The 12,536-nt window shown below is 51.2% G+C and overlaps 1 protein-coding gene across 1 annotated transcript in view; it reads right to left on the reverse strand.

Moving 5' to 3' along the window:
• Positions 1 to 322: 322 nt before the first annotated feature.
• The window catches only part of FAM135B (family with sequence similarity 135 member B), a 177,864-nt gene continuing 165,650 nt past the window's right edge, over positions 323 to 12,536 (reverse strand). Inside the window, exons 14-19 of the mRNA XM_026495372.3 lie at positions 6,974 to 7,065; positions 5,196 to 5,293; positions 3,812 to 3,963; positions 2,211 to 2,321; positions 726 to 839; positions 323 to 528 (exon numbers count right to left, since the gene is read on the reverse strand). Coding sequence (XP_026351157.2) covers positions 323 to 528; positions 726 to 839; positions 2,211 to 2,321; positions 3,812 to 3,963; positions 5,196 to 5,293; positions 6,974 to 7,065 — 773 coding nt within the window. The remainder of the gene's footprint in view (positions 529 to 725; positions 840 to 2,210; positions 2,322 to 3,811; positions 3,964 to 5,195; positions 5,294 to 6,973; positions 7,066 to 12,536) is intronic.

Raw genomic sequence — 12,536 nt, forward strand, 5'->3', positions numbered from 1 at the left:
CAGCGGTGGGTAAAAAGGTGGGCTCACCAACTCCAAGTGTTCTGTTTCTTTATTTTCTCATATTTCTCCTAGAAAGCATCTTGAAAGAGGCTCCAGGTGGCTGGACAGGTTCGGGCAACGTCTTGTCAGGTGACACGACGGTGGACTGGTTCAGCTTTTCCCCCATCTCCGAAATCGAAGCACCTGGAATGGCCGCTCCCACCCCACCCTCCTGGCCTCGGCGCGGTCCTCCCCGCGCTCCGCCCCGAGGGGCAGAGGGCTGCGAAGGATGTCTCAGCGAAAGCGCTCACGGGTCGCAAAGCCTCGGGCGGGCCCCCGGCCGCTACTTGAAGTAGTTGAGCCCGGCCACCAGGAAGAACTTCTCGAGGAAGAGCTCGGAGTCCAGCACGGCGATGTGCGCGGCGCGGCCGATCAGGGCGTTGGCAGTGTTGGGCAGGGCGTGGAACACGTTGTGCCGGATTAACGTGCAGTCCTTGGCGTCCACCAGGGGGCGCAGAAGGTTGTCGATCATCTCCGCGTACACGGGCCCTGGGGGGAGGGGAGCGGCGGTGAAGGCGGGGCGGAAGGGGGCCAGCAGCGGGAGCCAGAGAAAGGCATGGGCTGTGCGGGGCGGACCAGCCCATGTGCCCTCTTGGCATTGGCAATTTCACGAATTTACTTGTGCTTTTTAAATCAGAAGGTCGGTTAAAAAAAAAAAAACACCCAAAACACTAAACGTGGCTTACCTGTGTGTCTGTCTTTGAGGGCAGTTTTACACATTTCGATCCTGGCGGAATGAAATGGCACGTAGCGGTCTTGGGGCGAAGCCACCAGCACGACGTTTTTGAAATACTGCAGACCTGCAAGGAGCCAGGAGGGTGCTTGTTACCGGTCCTAACGAGGGCAGCCCCTGCTCTGCACACGGAGCACAGAGAGGGGGACGGCGGGAAGCCGGGCTAGCTGCGACATTGTTGCCGCCTCACTCTAGCTTCTGTGCCTCAGACAGAGGGTGCCGCCTGTCCTCCTCCGCCCGAAGCTAAAGAGACAAGAGCAAGCTTCTCCCGACTGGGGGAGGGGAGCAGCAAGCAGGTGACAAAGGGGGCTTTCTGGGTGGCCAGCGCTACGGAGTCCAAAAGGAACAAAGCAAGGACTCTGCTCCTCCTTCTCAACAACGGGGACAGCTCCCACTGCGGTGCTCATTGTGTCGCCGCTGGAGGGAAAAGGACTCTGGACCTGCCTTCCTGCCCGCAGCTGGAGACAGAGGGGCTGGATAACACGGCGTGTTCCTGCGTCCTCGCCCCAGCACAGGCCTGCAGACAGACACTGCAGGTGCCCCCCAGGCCCTCTGCCTGCACAGCCCTCAGCCCAGTGCCCCTGCACCGCAGTGGGACCTCTGGCATCCCAAGACCACCTGCTAGGAGCCAGCCTGCCTTGGTGACTGGCGGATGCAGGGCCGGGCTATGAAGACCAGCCCCTCGCCCTCCTCTGCGGGGTCGCCCCAGCTCCCGAGCTCTCTGTGGTGACCACGCTGCCCTCCAGCTTCCCCTCTGCCCAATCCTCCTCCCTCCTTTCCTCCTGGGGGGAATCCTGAAAGCTCAACTTGGCACAGAGACCCACTGGGGAAGGACTTGCCTGGGGTGTCACGTTCAGAGAGGTGCAGAGACGTCACCAGGGGCGGTGTTCACAGGGTGACATGGGACAGAGGCTGGACACACAAGCCACAGCTGCCCTCTGCTCGTTCCCACAACACAGGCAGGGTCTTCCAACACTCCTGTGCACTTCCCATCACAGTGTGGGTGAAGGTGTGACTTCAGCCCTGCTTGGTAAGGACCCCTGTCTCCCCCTGCACGATCAACCTAGATGGATGGTGCTCACCTGCCTTTTTGTGGGTGGATCTGTGCCTGGGAAGGAGCAGGGAGTGGGCACGCAGACCCAGGGCTTGCGATCAGGGCAGTGAAAGCTGGGCAGGAACGAGAGGCTCCAGCTTCTGTGTGTCAAGACGACCTCGACACACACACTTTGGTGCATCTGGGACGCGCTTCTCGGGAGCAGCGGAGTCCGTGGGCAGCTGGCGGCCCCCCTGTTTGCGGGAGAGCCTGTGCAGGCTGTCCCTCCTGGCTATACCCTTCCCTGAGTGCGTCCACTCAGTGCTGGAGCAATTCTGGGCCTCAGGGCTGGACCGCCAGCTCTCACTCGTGGCCACAACAGCAGCCGCGGAGCAAGGTGCTCACCTGTTTTCTGGCTTAGTTGGTAGAGGAAACATTTGCGCAGGTCAGCATTATCCCTGAAGGTCAGCTGCAGAAGGGACCCGGATTTCTTTAATTTCTGCATGAGCCACAAGCCTAGAAAGACCAAAATGAAACAAAACAAAAATCAAAAATATACTATAAAGAGAGCAAAAATAATTGGGGAGAGATGACTATGAAACTGTGATTTTTTAAATTTTCAAATAAGAGAGTAGTAGGCACTTCGACAAATTCTTGGGAAGTTAGAGGAAAATTCTTCTTATGCACTTGTGGCAGGGATATAAAATCATCCTGCAAAACGATACAGCGACTGGTGTCTGGAGTCCTGACACTTCTGCGCCCTTTGACCCATTCGACCTCCTCTCATGAATCTAGCCCAAGGAAACCATCCCAAATACAAAGCCATATATATGAGTGCTCCTTACAGATCCACGTAGCACACAGAAATCTGAAAGCAGCCTCCCACGTCAGGGTCCGTCCCTGACCCTGGTTATGCCAGTCTTGACGCTGACGAGTATTGCGTCCCCACGACAAAAGTGAGAGTGATAAAAATGCAAGGAAATGAATACGATACAGTTCTTTTTGTCATGTCACTAGATTTTAAGTGTGAAAAAAGTTAAAGGTGATTTCGATCATTGTTTCTGTCCAATGATGACTTCCCTGGTTTGTGGAGACAGAGAGAATGGCAAATGATCAACGTTTCAAATAATGTCCTTAAAATAACATAAAGGTGGACACACAGATCTGACCCACGTCAGTGAGGAAGGCAAGCAGCCCAGTCTGCCCTGAGTGTCAGGCAAGGTTCAGGGCAGCAGTGGCAGGGGGCTGGGAGATGGGCAGGGAGTGGGAGCTTACTGGGATGGCCCAGATGCCACTTAATGGATTGGGGGCAATTGGGGACCACTGAAGTCTTTGTCAGGAGTATAATTCAATAAACTAGTTATTATTACATGAGACCCGATGCCCTCCTCGGTATGCCATCTGCCAGCCGTGGTGCTCCCACAGACACCAGCATGACATGGGAGGTCCTTCATCATCAGGCTTTGGCTAAGAGCGTCACGTCTTCTCCTGCCCCTCTAGCTCACCCTGTATTCCTGTCACAAAGAGCCACCTGTCGTCTGCTTCTATGTTATTATACATACTACTTTCTTCTGCACAGAAAACTTGTCCCACCATTCACTGCCTTGGAAAATCTGCTCATTGTCCAAGATTCATTGAGCCTTGCTTCTTTACTCTCCATAGTGTCCCTAACCTGACAGAGGAAATTTTGAGAACCTCAAAGCTGCAGGCCGTGTCATTCCATTCCAGCAAGAAGTGTAGAATCTGGCTATGGCTGACCTCCTGTACGTTTTAGTCAACGTCTTCCATCCTTCCTGCTTAGTCGTCAGCAATTCTGATACACACACGCACACACACACACACAGATAAGACACACACCTGGAGACGGGCATATGCACACACATACATAAAGATCATAAATGTGTCCGTACACACACACGAGCAGACACACACACACTGGCTCCATCAGGAAGAGCGGCGGCGGGCTCTGCCCGTCCCTCTGCCCCGAGCGGACCGGGAGGACTTACCTGTACTGACCAGCGCGCTGTTGTTGTACAGTGTCCCCAGGTGCGGCCCGGACAGCGACAGGAACGTGTGCAGTTTGCTGAGGTAATAGCGAAACCGGGGCCGCGTGAGGACCGACCGGATGATGATGTTGCCAAGGGAATGGCCGATGAAGCTGTCAGGACAGAACCGCATGTGAGTGTTGGGGGGGGAGGACAGCAGCTGTGCCGGGAGCACCGAGGGGGCCCCCGTCCCCCACTCCAACTCAGGGCATCTGGCAAAGAGAATGGGGGCTGCCATCCCACCCTCCCTGGCTTTCCAGACTCTGGCCACAGTGAGCTTGAGACGGAGACCTTGGGCACGAGGCCTCTGCCGCCCAGTGCGGCCCGAAGACAAGCGCAGACGTGTGGCTGGTGCCTCTTGAGAGCAGCCCCGCCTGTGCTCTGTCTCGTCTCTGGCTGCCGGGGGGTCCTGGCCATTCACAGGATGAGACCCCACTGCCTTGGCCTGGCTGATGAGGCCGCTCCCGACCTGACTTCTGACTCCCTCTGCGATTTTATTCCCTGCCCATCGTCATTACAAATGTAAGGAGTCGCCCGCTGGCGGCCCGCGCCGTCGGACACCCCCGCTGCGTGCTCTGCTCCAGTCACACTGCGACTCACACGTCTGACGACCCAGCGCAGCGTTATTTCCAAATTGAACACCTGTTTATGGAAACCCTGTCACAGGAGGGGTCCCTGGCTCTGCTCATGGTGAGCACAAAACAGGCCAAGAAAGGAAATGAACGTTTGCCTATGAAATGGCTTTACCTAGCCCTTCACCTCATCTCCATAGACTTCTGCCTTCTCCTCTGTGAAAGAAAGAACTGATATTTTATCTCTGGGGCCTCAGATGACTGATGCATGTGGACTCACCACTCTGTCCACATACTGCAAGCACACAAAACACACAAGCCATTGACCCTCGCCTCAGTGAGGAAACATTTCGGCCAAGCTCATGTCGGAGTGGAAGGACCAAATGAGCGTGGACTGCCGTCCTCTCACGGGGCGGGCCATACATTCCGCTGTTCCCCACTGATGTCGGTGCTCGTCCCACCTAGCAGGTGGGAAAGTGGAGGCTCCGATGTTTGGAAAGCCTGAGATGTGCTGCATGGTAGGGTCGGTCCTCGGACACGGGAGTGTTAGGACGGCAATTCCAACCTGGGGGTTAGTGTTGAAGTCCAGTTCCCTTTCTACCGAGCTATGAAATGCTCCTTCTTCCCCACTCACTTCTGCTCTGACGCCGGTAAGGCACCAGTTAGCTTCTGAAGGTGGTAGAGAGAGGGCAGGATGCTGAACTTGTCCACAGCCAACACCCAGAAACGTCTCCCCTCTTCCCCCAGCATTAACTACCTGTGGTTTCCTTTACCTAATTCGGGATATGGAGAGGTTGTACAACTGGATGTGCTGAATGATTTCATCCAACAGCCGATCCGTCATGGTATCAAAATCTGCAAATGTGTCCATCTGGAAGGAGAGTGAGGGGACGGGCGTTAGGCATTGGGTGGGGTCGCAGCAAGGCCAGGCTCTGTGCACAAGCCCGCCATCTTCCATGGGGGCGCATTCTGGGAGTGTGCCTGAGTCTGACCTTGGGGTAACAGGTGGGGGGTTCAGCACCAAGGAAAGGGGCTCATACACTGGGGCTCTCAGGAGGAGACTCGGGGCGCTGGAGAATCCTCAGTCAGGAAGCTTGCGGGAGACCGATGGGAGAAGCTGGTGGGCAAGAGCAGCAGGCATGTGGCACCCACGGACACGTCCTCAGGCACCAGGGGCCGCACCCGCCTGCTGCCTGCTGGCCCCACGGTACCAGGAGAAGCCAGGCTCTAAGGGTGAGCCCATGCCCCCAGGACTCACACCCAAGCCCCCCGGCCCTGAAACTCTGCTCTCTTCCCAGCACAGCCTTGGCCATGTCCAGAGCAGGGTCTGACGCCATCCGTGACAAAGCGGGGATGGTCAGAGGATATGCACAGATAAGGAAGAGGAGAAACGTCAGACCTGACTTTGAGAGTCCGAAAGGGCAGACGTGAGGAAGACGTACTAGATTGTTGGCTATCCTTCAAGGATGAACTTGTGGAAACCGATGGGAACCACAGGCAGAGAGATTTGGGGACAATCTAAAAAGTACTTTGTCGTAAGTGGAGTTGTCCTCCAGCGTCGTGGGCTCCCTGGAACTGCTCTGACCACCAAGCTACACAGATGGACAAGGGGTCTTGTGAGCGTTCATCAGGGTGGGGAAGAAGGGTGAGGAGGAGGCCTGTGGCTCAGGTCACCTGCCACTCAACGGCCCTAGAGGAGTAAGAGAGAGCCGTGCTTGCTGGCCAGCAGGCTCTCCTGTCCTCCTGCGCCTGGGGCTGCTCTTCCCAGGGCGAGCCTGTCTCCTCCTGAGTCCTGCAGGGGGTAAGGCCGCCTACTCCTCACACCAGTGTCAGGCTTAGGTAATAAACCATTTACAACACAGCGAGGACAGATAGCGACTCTGTTCCTTATGCTCCAGCGTCTCAGACCCTGTCTCCTCAGCTACACACTGAATTTAACGTGAACTTATTGAATCAATGGTAGTAATTATAAGGCCTGAGTTGACCTTGATGAGAAATGTTCTGGAAGACACCGCAGGTTTAAAAAATGGTACCAGGAGCTCACCAGGCAGGGTGCTTTTAAAGGGATGTGCTGGAAATCCACATGCTTATGAAATTTACAACTTTCAAGCAGTAATGATAATAGGTGGTGGGACATAATCCTTCCTGAGTGACCACTGCCCCCCACACCAGCTCCTTACTTCTGTCTAGACCCGGTCCAGTAGTCCCCGGGGTGTTCCAGGCAAATCCCTCTGCCAGGTGGCTGCCTCACAGGGGCTGCCTTTGGCCTGTGACATCCACTTCACCCAGGAGCAACCCATGGACACCCGAACCATTTACGCTCCAAGCTGTCACCCACCCTCGTGCCCTGGTCACCTGACCCACATGTCCCCACTTCTTACTCTTTCTTGACCCTCCCAAAAGGAAATAATGAGTCTTTTCTTTCCAGACCTTCCAGGCTTGGCAGGGTCCCCTTCTATGGGAGTGTCCACAGACTACCAGGGTGACTTTACGAGGCTCTTCCAGACACACCTCAGAGGTTCTCTCAGTCCTGATGTTTCTGGTTTCATACCTGATTCTTTTCGGACATTAGGAAGTCCAGTTTTCCTCCAGGAAGCCCCAATTCTATGAATGTCTTTACCAGGCGGAGGTCCGCACTGTTCCCTAAAAACGACAGATAACCCCACCCCAGACCCACGGTCACTCATATCGAAATGGACACACAAGGGATTTAGGTCCCCCTCTTCTTCCATTCCCCCAATTTCCTTTTTTTTTTTTTTTTTTTTTTTGTTAAGCAGGTAATAAAAACAATGAAAGTGAGCCCATCCTAGTGGTCCTAGGCTCCCCCCGCCTCCCCAACACCAGGTCAGGACCTTTCTAGCAGTGCGACCTCGGTGGACTTCCACCCTGATCTACAAACATGTGGCTCTTGAACATTCCATGCACAGCACAGCTGCAAGCACACCGCCGCCTCCTCTTCCACAGCCAATGATGTTTAGTGGGGACACTCTGCATGGGGGGCCACATGATGGCTGATGTCCCACAATCTTCACGTCCCCTCTTCAAGTTCCCGCCTCATACGGAGACCAGCTGTGCCATCCACAGGCAGCCAGCGAGGCCCCCGGCTGGGCCGGGCAGGGCACAGTTATGTGCAATAGAATAAGGATCACCCCTGGGAACAGGAGGCATGATGGTGCCAGCTCCATGGATGCCATCTGCCCCACCGTGGCCACAGGACAGAGCCGTGACAGCTAAGGACTCTGAGGCCACTGCTAACGGCAGATCATCCTTGTCGCACCTGCAGTCAAGACCACGCGGAGGGAGTTCAATGCCATCCCGATCAAAATACTGAGGACATTTTTCAAAGAACTGGAACAAATAGTCCTTAAATTTGTATGGAAACAGAAAAGGCCCCGAATCTCCAAGGAACAGTTGAAAAGGAAAAACAAAGCTGGGGGCATCACAATGCCGGATTTCGAGCTGTACTACAAAGCTGTGATCACAAAGACAGCATGGTACTGGCACAAAAACAGACACATAGACCAATGGAACAGAATAGAGAACCCAGAAATGGACCCTCGGCTCTTTGGGCAACTAATATTTGATAAAGCAGGAAAAAACATCCGGTGGGAAAAAGACAGTCTCTTCAATAAATGGTGCTGGGAAAATTGGACAGCTACATGCAAAAGAATGAAACTTGACCACTATCTCACACCATACACAAAAATAAACTCCAAACGGATGAAAGACCTCAATGTGAGACAGGAATCCATCAAAATTCTAGAGGAGAACATAGGCAGCAACCTCTATGACATCGGCCAAAGCAACCTTTTTCATGACACATCCCCAAAGGCAAGAGAAACAAAAGATAAAATGAATTTATGGGACTTCATCAAGATTAAAAGTTTCTGCACAGCCAAGGAAACAGTCAGAAAAACTAAGAGGCAGCCCACGGAATGGGAGAAGATATTTGCAAATGACACTACAGATAAAGGACTGGTATCCAAGATCTACAAAGAACTTCTCAAACTCAATACACGAGAAACAAATAAACAAATCAAAAAATGGGCAGAAGATATGAACAGACACTTTTCTAATGAAGACATACAAATGGCTAACAGACACATGAAAAAATGTTCAAAATCATTAGCCATCAAGGAAATTCAAATCAAAACCACACTGAGATGCCACCTTACACCAGTTAGAATGGCAAAAATAGACAAGGCAAGAAACAACAATTGTTGGAGAGGATGTGGAGAAAGGGGATCCCTCCTACATTGTTGGTGGGAATGCAAGTTGGTACAGCCACTCTGGAAAACAGTGTGGAGGTCCCTTAAAAAGTTAAAAATTGAGCTACCCTGTGATCCAGCCATTGCACTACTGGGTGTTTACCCCAAAGATACAGACGTAGTAAAGAGAAGGGCCATATGCACCCCAATGTTCATAGCAGCATTGTCCACAATAGCTAAATCGTGGAAGGAGCCAAGATGCCCTTCAACAGATGACTGGATTAAGAAGTTGTGGTCCATATATACAATGGAATATTACTCAGCTATCAGAAAGAACGAATTCTCAACATTTGCTACAACATGGACGGCACTGGAGGAGATAATGCTAAGTGAAATAAGTCAAGCAGAGAAAGACAACTATCATATGATTTCTCTCATCTATGGAACATAAGAACTAGGATAATCAGTAGGGGAAGAAAGGGATAAAGAAAGGGGGGGTAATCAGAAGGGGGAATGAAACATGAGAGACTATGGACTCTGAGAAACAAACTGAAGGCCTCAGAGGGGAGGGGGGTGGGGGAATGGGATAGACCGGTGATGGGTAGTAAGGAGTGCACGTATTGCATGGTGCACTGGGTGTTATACGCAACTAATGAATCATCGAGCCTTGCATCGGAAACCGGGGATGTACTGTATGGTGACTAACATAATATAATAAAAAATCATTAAAAAAAAAAAAAGACCACGTGGAGGGAGGGTCTGCTGTGACCCACCGAGCTTCAGAGTCAAGGACTGTTAAGTGTGGATTTCATGCAGGCTCTGGGGGTCGCTGCACTGTACTGAATTTTTGACCTATTCCTCGAATGGATCCCTGTAGAGTTGAAAGTTAGAAGCTAGTCAGAGGATAGACAGGGGAACTTTCCCATACTACCAGAATTTCAAAGTAGTTTGTGAACCGTGAGTGATATAGTTTCCAAACAACATATATCCTTCTTCATGAAACCACCTACTGACTCAAAGGATGGTGGGAGTGCCACATGGAACTGGGGAAAACTACAGGTGTGCAAGGGTGTCCCTAACCATTAAGGATGACCCGAAATCCCCACACGCCACCCATGATGGCGGGGTCACCATCACAAAATGCTCTTTTAGGAAAGGTATCTAGTTTGTGTTATTAAGTTAAAGTTTATTCTTTCTGTTCATTTCTGGGGATCAGACCAGGCTCTTTGGTCCTGTTGTGGTTCGTATTTAAATGGACCTACTGATCTTCCAGGACCTGGCCCTAAAAGAAAAGCAGCAACTGTTTATATTTAGCATAACGAATCTAAGTAAGGGCCTGTCCTTCAGCTACTGAGAGAGAGAGTGAGAGAGAACTCTCTGCAACTTGAAACTTTCTCAGAAAATATGATTGGATAGGGTGTAACACTGGGAACATTTGCAAGGATACAAATCTTGGGCCTTCGGCTCATCAGGAAGAGTTGTGTGAATATTCGTAACTCTTATCAACTTCTTCAGTTCTCTGTTAATATAAATTTATCCTTGTAACTGAAATTTGAACAAATGGGTCCTGTATAACCCTGGAGCGTCTGGACATCAATACCTTGAACCGGAGAAGTAACCTTCAAGAGAAACCTGTGCGAGGGGTTGGCTGTGTTTTTGGTGACTGTGTGCCCAGGTGATAACGCTGTAACTGACAGCTCCGCCGTCTGATGTAGTCCAGACACCGATGAAGCTACTCTGTCTTCATGACCTCCTCGTCCAACATGCATGGTGGACAAAAATAGAAGTCTGTGGCCTGACGAGATTTCTCATCTTAACGAAGTCACTGAGAGTCTTTCTCATTTAATTTAATATCAGGTATGTAAGAGGGGCACGCTGGTCATGCATGATATGATGCTAAGTTTTCCCTAGCAACTGTGTTAAGAGGGCATCATTTTGAGGAGTCAGAAAGTCATTCTTTGTCTTCCTTGCAGGCCTTCCTATTGGAAGTCCCAGTTAAAAACAAGGATGTTTTCAGGGGCGCCTGGGGGGCTCAGTCGGTTGAGCGTCCAACTCTTGATTTCAGCTCAGGTCATGATCTCAAGGTCGTGAGACGGCACTCCACATCGGGCTTCACGCTTAGCACGGAATCTGCTTGAGATTCTTTCCCTCTGCCCCTCCCCCTGTGCTCTCTCTCTCTCATAAATAAATAAATCTAAAACAAAATAAATAAAAAAAAAAACAAACAAAAACCCTCAAGTATGTCTTCAGTAGCTTCTTACTTTTTAAGAGAGAAAAGTAAGTCTCTGGCCCAGTCTTCTGACAGTGGGGCCAAACTTCAGTAAGATTATTTTTGTATCATTGTGATTATTTTTAGTATTACTCTTTATGTGTGGAAGCTGATTCTCATATTTTACTTGTGGTGCTGATTTGAAGTTTCTTTTTTTTTAAGTCTATATATTCAAAAAGTATGCCAATTTCAATATAAATTTTGAAATCCCAGTACAAGGTACCTGGGTGGAGTAAAATTGGGAAAGGTATGTGAACCGCTGGGACCTGGGGAGCACGGACATTGACGCCGTGCAGGGACAGCTCACCAGAGCGCGAGCCCAGGGTGACGAGACACAGCAGTGTGGGAAGGCACGCATCCCTGGGAAAGGCGTGGCGTTGACGCAATCGCAGGAGGGAAAGGGTGGGACGTGATAGTTAGGAGGGTCAGAACACAGGAGCTTTCTAAGACAGAAGTTGTTTTATTTTCTGAGAGCTACAAAGAAAGATTTTTGGTAATGGACTGGCACGACCAGATCTGGTAAGATTTTTAAAAGAGGACTCTAACAGCGATGGGGACGGCAGTTTGGATGGGGGAAGAGTGGCATACGCCAGGATGAAACCATGGGCTCTGGAGCCTGACAGCTGGGTTTTAACCTTGGCTCAAGTGCATTAACTGTGGGAACTTGCACGAGTTGCTTAGCTGGCCTCTTACTCAGTTTCCCCGGTTATAAAGGGAAAATGACACCACCTAGTCTGCAGGGCTATTGTGAGCATCAATGAAGGACATTAATAGATGTTAAGCATTTAGAAGGGTGCCCGGCCCCTAGTGAGTGACAGACCAATGCTGCTGCTTCTCCCCCTCCTCCCCTTCCTCCTCATCTAGAATGTATCATTTACCACTGCATTATGGGACACTTCACCAAACAGACCTGTTGACCGAGTGTCCCGGTATCCACGGCATACAACCAGACATTTAAATGCACGGGCCCCTGGATTGGGAATTAAGGTATAAAGAATGGCGTGTCCCAGAAGCATGGCACACCACCGCTCCCTATTACGTGATCACCAGAAGACGGTGAGCACAGGCTTGCCACTCGTCACCTGTGAAGCCCTAGAGAGGTCCTTTCTCTTCTGTGACGTTAGTTACACACTGGAGTCCATATAAAGTGGATGTCAAGATTCTCCCAGAAATCATGTTCCACATTCCAGTTTTCAGATCAATTATGATGTAAACTTGAGTTTGAGGAGAACTCCGACGCCCTGCACCTGCGGCTGATCTATCGCTTCCTTCAGCCGGTGAGGGAGGGGCTGGAATTCACAAGGGCAAGCAGGACCAAGTGCTCGCCTTTGGTCCAGGCTGAACTGAGACCTCAAGATCTTCCAGCAGAGCTGGTAAGTTCTGTATCTTACAGAGCCTTTGGACTGACTGAGAAACCCAAAGAAAGCTGACACTGAGGCCTAGGACATTTGGGAGGCAGGGTGGGGAGAAGGAACCCTTCCCACTCCCCTCTCTCTTCCCCTGGATCTCTGGTGCACTGGTAGAGAGTTCTTTGGTAGCATTCCGCTCTTGGTCCATATTTGCTGATCTCATGAAATTAAGAAATTTTTAAAGTCAGGAACCATGTTGGGTGTCTGCAATCCCAGAATTTGGTACAG

This window comes from Ursus arctos, unplaced genomic scaffold (assembly GCF_023065955.2).
Source record: "Ursus arctos isolate Adak ecotype North America unplaced genomic scaffold, UrsArc2.0 scaffold_6, whole genome shotgun sequence".
NCBI lineage: Eukaryota > Metazoa > Chordata > Mammalia > Carnivora > Ursidae > Ursus > Ursus arctos.